Genomic DNA, 17,647 nt, shown 5'->3' on the forward strand with positions numbered 1-17,647 from the left:
AGGAAAAGGGCAAATGAAGTAAAAAGTTGAGATCAGTGAAGCCCAGAAGAGAAGGGAGAGACCAAGAGATGCTGCCAGGTGCCTGACCATGTGGCGAGCAGCCCAGGATTAACGGCAGCCAGACCCAGATCACCTTCAGGAAGGAAGCATCACTTTATGATGCCTTGATTTGGACTTTCTTTTTAGCCTCAAAAGCATAGGTTAATAAATTCCTATTGTTTAAGCCAACATATTTCATTGAATTTGCTTAAACAATCTAGGAAACTAAAGCACAATCATTGATTGATTCTCAAGAACTCATAAGTGTTACCAAATGTATTACAATATATTAAAGTAAAAGTCTTGATTACATTTTCCAATGGTCACTAACTGTCTAGTTAACTTCAGGACCACTTATTATAGCCAGTTCATATTGTTAGCTACCAATAAACAATGATAGTTACCCTCTTCTACATAAAACTCATAGTCTACTGATTTGTATTTGCCATATCTCCCACCTAGGATGGCATAATCACCCTTTTAAAAATATTGAGGGCAGGCCACGGTGGGTCAGCAGGCAAGAATGCTCGCCTGCCATGACAGAGGACCCAGGTTTGATTCCCGGTGCCTGCCCATGTAAAAAAAATAAAAATAAAAAAAATTGAACCACATCTCTTCACTTTTTCATGATGAATTTTGAAATATCATATATATAAGATTTTTATATATCATATATACACACAACCTAACCCTGACTTCAGTCTCTTCTATTTCTTAATCAGCTTAGCTTTAAATGGTCAATAAGTTTAACATTTGATGCCTTGCCTAAAACTTTGCATTCTGTCTGTATCATTTTACTTTGTCTATATTGCCTTCTTGAAAATTATCTCCCCATTTCTTTTAGCAGTTTGTCTACAAATGGCTAAAACAGAGATATCTTTGAGGATCACTTTTCCTAAAGTTGATATCTTGCAGTTACTTTCACATCTATTTTCTTCCTGGGAATTGTCACAACCTGTACTAATTATTTACTTGTTCAATGTCTATTTATTTTGTACTAGAATGTAACTTCCATGAGAAGAAGGGACTTTTGCCTATCTTATTAACTGCTAACTTGTCAGTACCTAATACATAGTAGCAGACAATAAATATTTGCTGAATGATTGAATGCTAGAAAAATTAGAGAATGAAAAGTGAATGAGTAGAGAAAAAAAAAGCTTAAGATGTTGAGTATAGACTCTCTGTGTTCAGAATCTGTTTCCAACACCAACAAATAGGGAAATCTTGGACTAGTTACTAAGCTTATGCTTCACTTTCCTCAATTGTAAAGCGGTAATATAATAAAACAGCAATAATTGTATGTCACCTCAAAGGATGTTTATGAGGAGCAAATGGGTTTATTGAAGCAAAGCACTTAGAACAGAGCCTTGCACATACGAAGAGCAAACCATCATCATCATCATCATCATTAAGAATGCAGATATTCTATCAAATTGGAATCTATCCCTTTCAAAGATTTGTTGCTCAGAGATGAATACAAATATTCGGTGGAATATTAATTCTTTCTTCATTTCCAAGTTTTACTTCTGACTCCTAAAAGACATTTTGATTTGGCAATTCATGAAATAATTGATGAGTAAAGTTTAGGCATGTTATTATGGTTGATAGGGGCAAGGGATAATAAGGCAATAGATTGAGGTTGATGCAGCAGATGTTTAGTAACTGGGAGCTATTAGTGACAGGGTAATTAAACACTGTGCAGTTCTGCCTCTCTTTTGGAGGATATTGCTATCAAACCAATCAACATCACAGAAAAAATATGTATCCTCTAATTTGTGTCAGTAATTTCTTTTGTGCACAGAGCATCTGCTCTGTTTGCTCTGGAAGCAAACTGCTTGTGTTCAAATCTTAGCCCTGTTCCTTGATAGCACTATGACCTTAGTCTAATTGCTGGATTCTGTTCTTCAGTTTTCTCATCTGAAAAATGGACATAAAATTAAGATTGAGTTAATATACTGTAAAGAAATTAGATTAATGCCCAATTTATTATGATGCCAGAGGGAGAGCACATTCTCTACCTTGAGAAGGCTAACATCAGCTGGCTGCTGGGATGACACTTGAGCCCCTACATACATAAAACTCCAATCTGATATGACCTCACTCACAAGCACAGTGTGGTTCAAAGGGTTCATACCCATGGGACTTTCCAGAACACATCTCACTAGTCACTTTGCTTCTTTTATTTAAATTTAATACACTTCAAAAATGCTGAGACCCTTTTTTACATTAATAAACACAATACTATAATATAAAATATTTTTAGCTCAAAGACTCATATTAAAGTAAATGCATTTACTGTACAAACTTGTAGTTTCAAAGCTTCTAGCACAGTGTTCTGCAGATAATGTTCAACAAATATTAATTGACAGATTGAATTAAAACAATATCACATCCTCTGTAAAGTTTATATTTAGGTTGCTTTGGAAGAAAATAAACACTTTGGGGCTGATATATGCAATATTGCATGAGTTGGAATCATAGACTGTTTAAGTTGGAAGCTACCTTATAAATCTCTTATTCTAAACTTTTTAATTTGAGGGGAGTGGGAGGGAGACAGAAGCTTAGAAAAGTTCAGTGGCGTAGACAAAGGCACATATGCAGTTAATGGCAGAACTGAAACTATTATGTCACCTCATTATGTCATCTAAATTTTAAATAATTTGCATATATTTCAGTTTCAGAGTTTTCATGGATTGTTCTAATTAGAAAGACTTTCAGAGTTATGACCACTTACAGAAAATCACTCCATATCATAGATATTCACCACTTTAAAATATGCATTTTACATACATTAGTGGTCTTTTTAGAAGAATAATTTTATTTGACTTTAAAACATCAATCACTATTTAATACCTATTTTAGGTGCTCTTGTTCTGTTTCATTTGAGGATGGCCCCTATTTGAATAGTACCCTGCTTTTGTTCAAATGTGTGTAGATGCCCAATTCTTGTTCCAACAAACTACCCTCTTAAAATCACTTTAGTATTTGATTCTGGCAATATTTCTTGGTTATTTTCAATTTCTAATTTTCTTTGCAGTGAAATATCCAACCCAATTCCAGAAAAAAAAATCTTTATTTCTCTGTTTCAATTCAACTGAGCTATTAAAAGCTTCTTCAAAAAAAGACAAAACAGAATACAGGCAAGTTGCCATTCCTTCTGCAAATCAAGAAAGCATGGGCATACAACATTTTTGCCAAGTAAGGATACAATATTCCTTATGGAGGAAAAATGTTCTGTGCGCTCCTATAAACTCTAAATTTTATTTAAATACTGTTGTACTTCAGTAGTGACCCAAATTAGTTAGAATATTATAAATTCATGAATCAGGACACATTTGGGTGAGGAAAAGCATTGATAATTACTTGCTCAGTTATGTAGTGCAGTCTTGGCAGTATGGTTTAAATAGTCCCACTTGGAAAGCGCGTTAGAAGTATTTAAACAAAGTAAATAAATGCTACCAGAATTTCAATGAAGAGGGACAAATAAACACTTCTTTAATTTTTAGAGAAAATCTATCTAGTATGTTGATGTTAACCATAAAATTATTTTGCAGCAGTTCTTAAATTACTTTCAAATATCACTTTTGCTCCATTAATATTGATACTCAGCTTTTTTCTCTGCTTATCTAAGGGACAATCTAGAAATCAAAGGAAAATGTACATCTCTTGATGTATAGATGCGATAGAGAAATTCTCTGTCATGAGAGAGGGATGGATAAGTAAGAACTCACTTTTGATCTTTTCCTAGAGATGTAACAAAGTGGTCAGTAAATGGAGCCATTAGGAAATCTGAATTATCATGGTAAAATCCCAACATATGATCATGAATTGACTGCCCCATATGAACATAGCTAATTGAAGAAGACATCCTGCCTTAACAACAAGCCTAATAAATCTGGAAATCAATGTGCAAAGGGTCTCTTTTCTAGGTGGTTAGAATTATCTGGCATATTAGTAGATAGAGCACATCAGTGGTGACAGAGTTAACTGTTTGATTTAGTTTGGTTTGCCGAAGGCTGTGAATAAAACACTCCATAGTTATGTTTAACTATCATTTTAAACTCTCCTACATGTTGAGAAGAGAAAAGAACAAAAACAGAAAGAAAATACATCCACAGTCTGCTTTCATCTTGGAACTGACCTGGCTCTTACTACTATGCTGCAGTCTCCTGTTGAATATAAGCAAACACAAGACAAGGTCACTCTTTAACCTTGTTAGACCAAAACAAAAACAAGACTATTTCATAATCATGTCTGAGCACATAAATAAATAGGATTATGGTCCCACCAAAACGACCAAGAATCTTTCATTCAGTTAATAGGAATGACTGTTGCTTCTTTGGCAACTACAGTTTTAGCCATGCTCCATTCCTTCTACAATGTAGAGAAAAAATTATTAAGGTGCCCACTTGTAGAATATCTCCAATTTTCTTACAGCATCAGTTCCTCTTATTGAGATGCTGCAGAAGCCCTCATGTTGTGTTGTCTCATTCACTGCAGTGAGCCAATACACTCAACTTTGTTTAACAAAGTGTGTATTTCCATTGGTCTTTGGATGGAAGGAATGACAGTGTAAGAAGGAAAATAACATAACTCAACAATGAGTGTGCACATATAGAAAACTGTCCAAACAGAGTAAACAATTTTGACTTGAATTTCATAAAACAATTTAAGTATTGCTAAATGACATATTTTCCTTAGCATAATTTCTCCATTTAAAAAAAAAAGAGTGCCACCACTTCATTAAACATATTTAGAAAAAAACAGACAAAGGGAACGACATTATTCTATAATGCCCATCTCCTATGAGCCATAAAAACTTTTATGAATTCAATGCTCCATCTATAGTAAATGTAAAAGGAAGTCAGGCCATTAGGTTATGTAAGGCAAAGGTGTCACCCAGTTAAAAGCAATAAGGACTTATATTTGCTATAAAAAGTGTCCTGTATCTGGTGCACTCACTTTTAGGATGAGACTCTGCAGACTTAAATATACTTTTCCCCAAATGCAGCATTTATTTGAAAGGTAACACTACTATAAAAGATGACCTAAAAGATATTAAAGGCCTTCTAAATACATTTCTTAAAATTAACCTGAAAGTGAATACATAATCCTGCAATAGACTGCCAAGTAAGAATGGAAAACAATGGAGAATACGAATTATTAAATCATACGTTCACCAAGAAAATTTTCTGAACAGCATTTGAGCTTCCTTAATACTCTGATACTAGTAAAACAGGTCCCAAGTAATTTATTTAAATATCTTAAAATGAAACTTTCTGTCATATCTTAAATCTGATTATACTACAATGTCCAGGTTACTTTGGTGGCATAAATCAGACCCTGATAAAAGGTATCATCTCTGGGCAAGTGACTATAGCACATTTGTGAAACTATAAACTAAAGGGCACAATGAATTGCAATAAACCTATCAGTGCACTGTTATGAGATTTTAGGTGCTGAGAAAGAGAAATACTATGAAATTTGAAGTTCAAAGTTATAATTATGAGGGGTATTTTCTAGAAAACAAAGAGACCAATCATCTTGCTAAAAACTAAAATCATGGTGGCTGAACTTTAAAAAAAATTAAGTCTACATACAATAAATATAGACTAAATATGAAATAATAGCAGCTAAGGGCACTGCCAGACCCTTGATAAATATCAGTAAATTTTACCTGTTATTATTATTGCTACTGTTACTTCCATTGTTTGAGAAGAAAGCAGTCTTTGAATTCAAACAGACCTATTTTGTATTCCAGCTAGTACATCTATTTATTAGTTCTCTGGCTTTGTGCAGGTTACCTAATTTTTTTCAGATCTTTCGTTATTAAAATGGGGATAATAACACTTACTTTGGAGTTATTATGAAAATTAGCTATATTACATGGAAAGCACCTATCACAGTACCCAGCATATTAAGGTTTCAGTAAATGGTAGTTATTGCTATTATAGTGATTACATAAAGTCACTGTCTGCCAAAACATGCAGTTAAAACGGGTTTTGTGTAATTTACTTTCAGGAGGTCATTGGTTGGGAATGAATATTGTTATTATTTATTATAGGCCAACCCCATCTTGACTCTATAACACATATCAAGAAATGTGGCTCTTACTTCAGGGAGTTGCAATTATGGCTGCACAGAGGGAGACAAAAACATTTCCCCAGGAAGAAAAAAAAGAGGAAAAGAGATGTGATATCTGTGATAAAGAGCCTCAACATTTATGCCTGTCCTATTTTTTCATTGTACAGAACTTTCACTTTGGAATGCTTTTTATGAATGTTATTTTTTATCATAAAAGCCTTTATGAAGGTGATGTTTTATAAAAGTCAGATGGTTGGCTGGATAGATCTCATAAAGGCAGTCAGGTTAGACAGAATAAAAATAAGATTTTTTTCTTTAAAAGTATATTAATAAATACACCTAGATTATAATGTGACCTAAAGAAATTATTTGAATAAATTGACCAAACAAATTTATAAAACAAATATCAAAAATCCTAAGAAAATCACATACAAGCTACAAAACAGAGCATAAGAGAAGGTGCTAATAAATGAATGAGAGAATTTAAATAAAAGAAGAACATAAAAAATGAGCTTTTTATTATTACATTTAAAAGAAGGACCAATCATTTCTTTAATCCTAGCTTATAATATTTTGACTTTTATCCTGACATTTTGACGGAGCCCTTGATTCTGTTAGAATTACAGCTGAAAAAATGAGACAGGAGAAGGGAGTTGGGGACAGAACTTCCAGACCCTGTAGGACACTTTAGGATACTTGGTCTTTAACACAAAAGCAAAAGAAACCATTGGGAGGTCTCAAGTAGAGTGATAATGAAAGAAAATTTGCATTCTATATGGATTATTACTAGCAAGGGGAGAACAAAGTCGGGTAAAATACAAATGAAAAATGGTAGCTATCATTTTTAGTGCTGTTCACAGTCTAGATATTTTTTAAAAAAAGAAAGAAGATATCAACCATTACTCATTCTATGATTTCCCCCCACCCTTGGGTGGAGTCATACTTAAAAAAAAAACCAATTAAAAATCACATGTAAACATCATTAAAATGTTTTGAAAAGTGGCCACTAATATAATTTTAATCAACTCAACCAACTCTTTCTTTTAAGCATCTAAACACATACGTCCCACTGTTAAGAGTAAAATGCAATCAATAATAAATGAATAAAAAGATCTTTGTCCTCCAAAAAGGCATTCACTATTATTAAACTCATAAGGCTCATAAAAAAATACGCCACACTGTAATTACATTCTCAAGAGTTTACTAAAACAGTAAGTGCAATTACATAGGAAATGGCAGTGATCACTGTAAGTGCATATTATCAACAAATGGAGGACTGGGAATTTAAGATAAGGAAACTTAAAGAACTGAAGATGAAAAATAATCAAGAACATGAAGGAAAGCCAGAGGATGAAACCATGAAAATGGTTAATAGTACAAATATAAGAATGTTCTACAAACTAGAACAAATGTACATCACTATTACAAGGTACTAATAATAGGGTGGGATATGAGAAAAAATACACCTAATGCAAACTATGGGTACAGTTAAAAGTAATATTTCATTATTCTCTCATCAGTAGCAACAAAAATACCACAATAAGCCTAAGTATAAATAATTGGAGGGGGGGTATAAGGGATGGGGTTTTCTTTTTGGAGCAATGAAAATGTTCTCACATTGATTGTGGTGATAAATGCACAGCTCTGTGATTATTCTGAGAACCACTGATTATACACTTTGGATGGTTTGTATGGCATGCAAATAAATTGTTTAAAAATAATAATCAAGAAGAGTTAGGGTAGATGTGAAGGTATGATTTAAGAATGGAGCTTAGGGGAGACAGAGAGAAAACCACTGTCTGACTAGAGTCAGAGTGTGAGAACTGGAAGTAAGAGTTAGTGAACCAGACTAAAGAGTGCCTTTAATTTGTACTTAATGTAGGCATCATGCATCCTTGAAAAGGTGAGTCAGGATGAAAGCAATGCTTTATGAATATTATTTTACTAGGGCTAGTGGAGTTAGGGGTAGCAGTCAATTGTTAACATGAAAACAGGATATAACCCCAAATTTCAAGGTTATTTTAGCTTGGGTAAAGTTTCTAGGGATGTTGATTCAAAGGTAGGTGTCACCATATTCTAGCAATTATGCCTTATTATCAAACTTAAGGTATAGAAATAAATAAAAGTAAATGTCCTGTTAAAAAATCTGAAATGTGAGATGACATGTGGTAAGGGAACTGACATTTACTAAACTTCCACTCCATGCAAGGCAGCATGTTACCTGACTATTAACCATTGTCTCTCATTCTTATAACATCTCTGCAAAGTAATGACAATAATAACAACAAAGACAACACTTACTTGGGTTGAACTGTGTGAAATTGCCAATAGTCAGAATTTGTTGATCAACAATTTCATATGGTTCAACATAATATATGCCAGTCATTGTAATAATTTGCATGCATGCAGTATCTCATCTAATCCTCTCAATAATCCTACCTTGTTGATTTGAGGGAAGTGGAAACTAAAGGGCAACTTGTCTAGAGTCAGCTTGAAAATATAGAGCTAAACAATTACTTGGTTCGCCTTATTTGTCAACTAATCCTATTTTTATGATACATGACTCAAAACCCAAATACAAAAATCAGACAAAAGGTATTTTAGAAGGGGAATGCATATTCTCACTCTCATATCACTTTTATATATGTGTATATATAAATATTCTGTCATCCATATATTTTCTACATGAATACAAATACATGTTGATATTCATTTCTCTGACAATATTTTCCTTATGCAACATCCCCTAAGTTTTTAAAAGTTTATGCTCCCTATAAGATTATCTTTCGAGTATTTATAATTTATATCCCATCAATAAATAGTCCCTTGATTGTCATTTATTCAGGCAAGACACAAAATAAAAATCTAGACAGAGAGCCATGAAGGGAGAAAATGTACACAATATAGTTGTACTACTATAATTCATCAAGTTGTATATTGCTGTATATATTCAGCAATGAATTCATCTTTTGAATTTAAAAATTGCTTAATTTATTGGTTCTTGAGTTATGAGTATGGATCAAAATAATAATGTTACCGCTACAACGTTATGGCTACCTATTAACTGCCAGCATCATGATCAAATCAATAATCAGAGGAGATGAGTTATTAAAAAAAATAGGCAACCTGAATAAAAGTAGTCTGCTTGCCTGTCCCACCTTGCAATTGGCTGTGCTGGAGTACCTGCCACTATAGGAGCCATTGAGTACATATCATCTACTGGCAGTTAAATGTTCAGATTAAGGAAATCGAATATTTCATGTTCAAATCTCTGACTATTTTTATACTCAAATTCAATGTGCTTTAAATGTCTGTAAGTATAATCATATTTGACTTATATTGTTCATGGTTTATAAGCTTTGAGTATGAAAGATTTCATTATTTTTGTGTTAACAAAAGATGAAAAGTATTACATTGTATAGTCATGTAATGAACATTGTGCATGTTCATTTTGAAAAGTTTTCATATAATTTTCACAAATTTAAATTTAATATATTATTAATCTTGTGAAATACTCTTGGAATCAGTCTGGCAAAGTTATATGCATTTCTTAATGAGACTATGGTCACAACAGACAAAATGATATAATAATTAAAAATAAAAATTTCCTGCTTGAAAATAGAATACAGGGCAGTGCAACAGTGACTTAGTGGCAAGAATTCTCGTCTGCCAAATTGCAGACCCGGTTTCGATTCCTGGAACTTTCCCATGCAAAAAAAAAATTATCTATCTATATATGTATATATATATATATATATACATGTATATATATATATAGAACAGAGTAAATTTGGGATAAAAGAGGGAGGAAATTTAAAAAAAAAGGACTCTGTAAAAACCTCTGAATGTCCTTTCAGAAAGTTAATCAGCCATGTAGAGAGAACCCAGAGCAATTCTATACAAAGAAATAAGATTAGGATTTCATAAATCATTCCACTGGAGTGAAAGCTATGAATTTAATGACCTGAACAGTTACTTAAAACCATAAGATTCTGGAATAGATACAGTTTTGAAATATGGGTATAAGTGAATGATCGGTAGGATACACAGCATAAAGATATTGTATGCTAATTTCAGAAAGTGTCACAGCAGGTTCTATAGATTGAAAAATGTACTGATGTCTCAAAATTACATGCAATAAGATATGAACAGCTGGTTCTCTTTTATAGGTTTCCATGTGAAAAGGATTATTTTCTACTGGGTAATTACTGACTGATTTATTTCCTATTTCTACTTGCTCACATTTTAATGCATCTAAATGTTTAGGAGAGGCCATTCTTTACAAATAAATGTATTTGAAATGCTGAAGTTATGATGAAAAAAATGTATCAAATTTTAGTACCATTTCAGTCATTGGTTGAAATATATTACACTCCACTTTTTCTGTACAATTTAAACAGTACCCAATGAAATAGAAACTCTTAGATAATACTAACCGTGATAACTGAGCACAAAAAAGCCACTTGTTGTGAAATCACTGTGGAATTTAATTAGAATCTGATTTGAAGTGCTATAGACGGATTCCAATGCAGTATTGCCACTAAACTGACCAATCTGAGGTGAGTTTTGGTCTGGTCCATCCCTTTTAGAGAGAAAGAGAGAAAAAAATGTTGATAGGGTTTTGCGTCAAGTTTAATGAACATATGATACATGAGACAATAAAGATGCAGTAGGTGAAATTATATTGGTATATATTTCATGTTTATTTAGGTGAAAGCATATTTTAAATTATGAAGTATGAATATAGATCACATTTTTACCTAAATTAAATTGTAATCAGTTACATTGTCTTTGGTTTCCTGACCACAATATAGTTCTCCTAACTGCCTGAAGTTTTCCCCTCTTCCATTTTCTTTAGTAACAATCTCAGGAATCCTAAGACTGTTAATGTCAAAAGGAATCTTAGACATCATGCAGTAGTTCTATTAACCAGTTGTCAATAATTCATACACAGATTGTCTTTATAATGTACTTTTAAATAAAGATGCTTCAATTAACAGCACAATAATACAATTAAAGCATTTTATAATAAATTATTATGGCATAAATTCAATGATGATATAAAATAATTATGCTTTCAATATAGGCTCTTATAACACAGGTTTTTGTGAATAGAGAACTTTCTTACCTTAAACGTATTCTATTATTAGTTCCCTGCTATTGTAGGTTAATTTAATAACACCTTAAAATTTTCTTTCACCCATGGAGTTTTTTTTTGTTCTACAATGTTAAACTACTTCCTGTGACAAATAAGCCAAAATCTATTTCTCTGGTTTGCCCCATTCTGCAAAGCATATACTGTCACCCTCAGTTACTCACATTGGTTCAAGTATCAGCTGGTAATTTGTAACAGAGGGCTGTGATGTATTTTCACTGCTATCCTTTTCCACTGTTACACACAGTTGAATCAATCAATAACAATGGCCCTGACTTACCACACAGTAATGAAATCATAGATTGGTTCTGTTTGAAGGACAGTAAAATTGATATAGATGCCATTCCCAGGGGGTACTCTTACGAGCCAAAAACAGTCTTGAAAGTTTGGATATTCATCGGGATATCCAGGAGAATAAATAGTGCCATTCATTGCAGTTATATTTCCACCACAAAGAGCTACAGCAAAACAAAAATGTTAATAATGACTATGGAGAAAGAAACAAAAACTTCAAATTTCTTAAGTAGTATAAAATTCAAGTATGTGTTCTGTTTTTAGCTCAATTAATGGGTATAAAATGAAGTTGGCCACCATACAAAAATATAGTCACTTTCTATTTATTTTTCCAGATGAGATATGTTATATAGTTGTAAGTATCCCTAGGTTAGTAAACTACATTAAGCCTTCTATTGTTTTCAAATACTTTACCAAGGCATACACTGTCCTACATTTTTTCTTAAATCATGTGTAAGTGATTCAAGTCCTTTTTATTTAAAAGGTTTTCTAAAGAACAAGAATTCAAACTCAGTAGCAGAATCTGGGTAATTGGTTTATATAAGGATGACTAAGAAACATATATGAACGTATCCACAGATACACACACATAGGAAAAGCCCCGAAGTGTTAACTTTATTTTTACTTCCAATGGGGAAGTTTAAGCTCTCTATCAATAATGATAATTATCCATAGTTTTGGATCTGGGTACTAACTGAAAGAGAGACCGTTTGGAAAGCAAGAAAGAGAGTTAAAATAGGAATTATTAAACACAGATTACATCACTAAAAGAAGGCTCCCAGTTAGAACATACCTTCACATCTTGGAAGTGGATGATTCCAGTTACGACTAACTCCATGAAGGCAAGTTAAAGCTGAATTTCCAATTAATGTATATCCAGGGAAACATTCAAATGAAATGGTTTGACCGACAGTAAAATCATTGCCAATCACAAAACCATTTCTAAACGGGCGTGGATCAGGGCAACTTTGCAACTGGTAGGCTGAAAAAACAAAGAAAGAAAGATGTTTGTTTTCCCTTTTCTGAATTTTAAAAGACCACAGATGGGTACTATTTGCAACTTGCAAAATAAATGCAGTATGGCTTGTAGTTGGCTCTAAATAGTAATTCAGTTTTATGATAAATGATGTCAATAACAGTAAGATGTTAATTTCTTCTCACCTACTATTTTTTTCTATGTAAGAAGTTAATAAACTTCATAAAATTGCAGTTACTTCACCTCCATTTATGCAATCCATCTAGATTATAGGAATTTTTTCAAAATGTAATTACCTACTTCCTGTCACATAGTAAGCACTCAATTAACATTGCCAAATAAATATTAAATATATGAAAATATGCATATCCATATATTATAAATATTTGGAGCTTATTATTAAGCAGCTCACAATTTTACTCTAATTAGTAACACTTGAATTGCGAGCAACAAGAGACATTTTTGCCATTGAGAATTAAAATTCTCTATCCTCCAAAACGAAAAACAAATTACATTTTAAGTTGAAAAGTCTATTTTATTAGAATGTGACTGCAACTTTTCCAACTAGAGATTGCAGAATTAATGACCAAATTCTCAGTCTGTCTTCTTTATTTGAATTAGTTTTCCACTCAAAAATATCAAAATCAAAAGAGTTCTCATTCAATTCAAGACAATCCATGGTGTATCATTTTATCCTTAGGAATTGTAAAACAACATACAATTAAATAAACCTTTTTAACTTTCACTCATTTTTAAAAGACAATTTTGAAAGCTGGAAAGGCCAAATCTATGGATCTGTGATAATTTGTACAATGTTTTACCTTTCTATACCCTTTATTTGAATAAGGAAGTATAGGGCATTGACATTGTAAGTTCAGGAGAAAAGTTTTCTTAATAATATTATATGCAATATGGGACTAACAAACTTGACAATCATAGCAGCACAGCATTAATTTTGGAAACCAATCCATCAGTAGCAGGGTTATGTAATTATATACTGTGCAGCTTTCCAAAATTTACAAAGTTCTTAAAAGCTAACTACAAAAATCAATTCAAAAAATTATATTGACTCTGTGAATCCATATTGATTACCTTACTTCTTAACAATGTCTTTAGTTCAGTTATCTAAATGCAGTGAAGGAAGAGGTCATTTTAAAACTAAATGTAATTCACAAACATACATAGTTTTAAAGTAATACATTAAGACTTTTATAAATAATATTTTAAAAAGTCAAGAATATTAACACAATTTTATACACTATATTATTTTATAATGTCAATCATAAATCATTGTCAAGGACATAGCAATAAAAAAAATAGGGTTATAAAGTTCAAAAACTACTAAATAAGAACAACTTTTTGGAAGCAAATGGAAAATGAAGGTAGAAAAAAAAATGAAGCCAGGTAAGCTGAGTAAAAAAATACATGGCATAACACCTTGTTTGCCTGCTAGGGATGGACTACAAATCTGGCTCTGAGCCTTCTGGCAGCAAAGAAGAGAGAAACCCAATCATTTGCCCAATTGTTTCTAAAATAACCCACTCCTAGTTGATTCTGTACTGAGAAGAGGCAGAAATTACTCCTAGTATATGTAAAGGATTATGTGAGACACAGTCTTCTTAAATTGTGCTTAGGTATAATACAGACTGAAATTATTTTAGACCCATGTGATTTGATGCTTACAATGTCTATTTTCCCTCTCTCAAGTTTTGCTGTTGAGTATATACTTTTATTTAGCAATTGTTTATTGGGCTCATGCTGATCTAGACCCAGGATTACATCAGCAAATACAAAGACCCCTGCTGTCATGGAGTTCACATTGGAAGTATCACAGTCTCTTAAAGTCCTTCAATAATTAGAGTAGAAACGTAAGCAAATTTTAAGTTACTGTGATTAAAAATTGCAGTCACTGGAACTACGCTGTTTGCATAAAATATTAGCAAACATTAAAATTCAAGATCTGAAGTATTATAAAAACAATATATAAAATGCATTGATTAATTCTAATGACATGCAAATTATGGTGCATATTTTACAAGCATTTTTTCATATAAAGTTCAAAATTGCTTATCTCATAAGTGTTAGGAGTCAGACCCCACGACATACTAGACTGAGTAGTATTAGAGGCGAAGCCTACATAAGCCCAAACTCTGCAGTAAAACTCCGTGGCAAAATTCTTGCTCAAAGTCACAGAGCAATTTTATATCAGAAATAGGTCTAATACAACATGATTATTAAAGTATTTTTATCCTCATGGAAAAAAAATGAGATCAAGGGATATCGTATTATTCTATTATGATAAAGTAAAAGAAAATGATTTTACATATAACATACGATACTACAAAATATCTTTTCAACATATTAGAAATAAAAGCAAAGATAAATCTTTGATATCAGCTTGCTTTGCTTAATTGTCTTGCCTTATTTAATTTGATTATGCATTAACTTAAGGCAAATTCAATCCTTTTTACATGGTGACAGTTCTCGAAGGTCTCAGAAAGACTGAGTAGTTACCTACAAAATGCTTTTAAAAAAATTTCCCTCACTGAAGTTTGTCTCGGTGAAAAATAAGTTTCTTTCTTTTTCTACAAACATTATAGAGAAAATATTTACAGTTAGGCAAAGATTTCTAATAACTGATCTGCAGTTTAAAAAGCTTTCACTTCTGATTATTGCTTTTACCTTGGTAAATAATGTGAAATCCTTGTTTGTTTTGTGAATAGTCACTGTGAAAATATAAGCTGGTTTCATGGGTTGTGCTAAATAGGGAAGATGGTATTTGAGGACCACTAAGCCGGCCAATAACAGTACTAATTTCTGAGGATCCACTCCTTACTTCCAGATAATCATGTATTGTCTCTGTAGAAAAATTAACAAACTGGAGATGCACCCCTAAAGAAGAAAGAACAAACAAAATAATATTTTTTTTTCCTCTAAATTAAACATGCACACCTGTGCTCACACGCACATGCACACACACACACACACACTCAAATTTAATGTTTCATTTAGGTCAGGAGGTAAACTCTCAGGACCTGGTCCATGGGTTTGCTGTCTACACAGGGTGATTTGCGTGACTGTGGTTCAGGTTCAAAGTAACAAGAGCACTACTCTCAAAGGCTCACTATTTGTTACAAGGGAAAAATCTGTCTCATTTTCTTACCATGCCACTGTAGCAAAACTGATCAAGAAAGTAGTTTTGCTGCACTTTACTACCATTTGAGCACTGACCAATTTTTAAAGGTTAGAAAGGCATTCAGTAACTTTTACTATGCAAAAGCCCAGTTTGGGGCCACAAAAGGGTTACAAATTTTTAAGTATATTAACATAATCAGATTCTATCATTGCATTAGAAGGTATTTACCTCCAAGGGATAAATTAACTCCTTCAAAATAGCATTTTGGGGTAGTTAATTTACAGGGATGCCCTTTTAATAGTTTGTTTCTCAAAGAAATGTTACATTTTACATACTAGCCTCAATCACAGTTTTGTATGGTTATATTGCAGTGTAGTCTCAATATCTTTATTAACAGAGTTAAAATTTGAGATAGTGAAATATTTCTGGGATTGAAAAAAGTAAAAGCTTCATTAAAATGTTTGCCTAGTTCAATTAATATTCAGTTTTAGTTCATTTTCCTCCAAATCATTAAGAACAAAAACTGACATTTATTGAGGTTTCTTTTTTCCAGGAATAATTTTAAGTACTTATATATGTAAACTTTTTAATTCTAACAGTTACTCATGAGAATGAAGAAGCTGAGGCACAGAGAAGCCAAACAACCTGCCTGTATACAGTAAGCCAATAGAGCAGAAATTCAAATGCAGGTATTCTAACTCCCAAGCTCTCACACAACTATACCAGAGCTCCCAGTAAAGTCACATTTTGTTACTGGATGATGAAAAAGAGTTCCATGGAAAAGCCAATTTTGGAAATATTGAAATGATGCTTTAAAAAATTAAACACGTTTCTGTACAGTCAGATGAATTTCTATGACCCTTGAACATGCTAATTTGCGAGGCTTCCAGATATACATTTTTTTCCTTAAATGTTCTGTTTGATCCACTTTTTGACAAACTTTCTTAATAATTGTTTCATGCATGCTTGAAGAAATCTGTTTTAAATTTTGAGATCTATTCACTATTCTTTAAAAAAATTATAAATTACTTATTTGAATACATTAAACCTACTATGTGATTTCATCCCAAATGCAAAGAAAACAGTGAGATTCTTTAAATGAGATCAACCAGAAACAGTCTCTTACAATTTTCATCTGTAAATTAGAATGTGCATTTTTCCTTTTATTTTTAAATGAACTTACTTTTTAAAATGAAGAAAGTATTATTTACACTTAAAGCACAAGCTGTGAAAGAAAAAATAGACAAATGGGAACTCCGTAAGATCAAGAGCTTCTGTGCCTCAAAGTACTTTGTTAAAAAGGTGAAGAGGCAGCCAACTCAATGAGAGAAAATATTTGGAAACCACACATCAGATAAAGGCTTGATATCCTGTGTGCATAAAGAAATGATACAGCTCAACAACATAAGAACAAACAATCCAATTACAAAATGGGCAGAGGATAAGAATAGGCACTTTTCTGAAGAGCAAATACAGATGGCTAAAAAGCACATGAATTGCTGTGAATCTTCATTGGCTATAAGGGAGATGCGAATTATGATGCCAATGAGATATCACTTCATTGATATAAGAATGGCTGCTATTAAGCAAAAAGGAAACTATAAATGCTAGAGAGGATGCAGAGAATTTGGAACACTTATTCACTGTTGGTGGGAATGTACAACAGTTCAGCCGCTGTGGAAGTCAGATTGGCGATTCCTTGTTCTATGATCCGGCAATACCAATACTTGGTGTATACCCAGAAGAGTTGAGAACAGTGACACGAACAGACATAGGCACATTGATGCTCATGGCAACACTATTCACAATGGCCAAAAAATGGAAACAATCCAGGTGCCCATCAACAAATGAGTGGATAAACAAAATATGGTACGTACAAGCAATGGAATATTATGCAACATTTAGACAAAATGATGTGTCGAAATATATGACAACATGGATGAAACTTGAGGACATAATGCTG

At 32.6% G+C, this 17,647-nt stretch overlaps 1 protein-coding gene across 1 annotated transcript in view; it reads right to left on the reverse strand.

Moving 5' to 3' along the window:
* CSMD3 (CUB and Sushi multiple domains 3) overlaps nucleotides 1-17,647 on the reverse strand; it is a 1,056,828-nt gene that overhangs the window by 88,159 nt on the left and 951,022 nt on the right. The window contains exons 42-45 of the mRNA XM_077163312.1: nucleotides 15,231-15,440; nucleotides 12,366-12,554; nucleotides 11,559-11,736; nucleotides 10,560-10,705 (exon numbers count right to left, since the gene is read on the reverse strand). Of these exons, the coding sequence (XP_077019427.1) occupies nucleotides 10,560-10,705; nucleotides 11,559-11,736; nucleotides 12,366-12,554; nucleotides 15,231-15,440 (723 nt within the window). The remainder of the gene's footprint in view (nucleotides 1-10,559; nucleotides 10,706-11,558; nucleotides 11,737-12,365; nucleotides 12,555-15,230; nucleotides 15,441-17,647) is intronic.

The sequence above is a fragment of the Tamandua tetradactyla genome, chromosome 6 (genome assembly GCF_023851605.1).
Source record: "Tamandua tetradactyla isolate mTamTet1 chromosome 6, mTamTet1.pri, whole genome shotgun sequence".
NCBI lineage: Eukaryota > Metazoa > Chordata > Mammalia > Pilosa > Myrmecophagidae > Tamandua > Tamandua tetradactyla.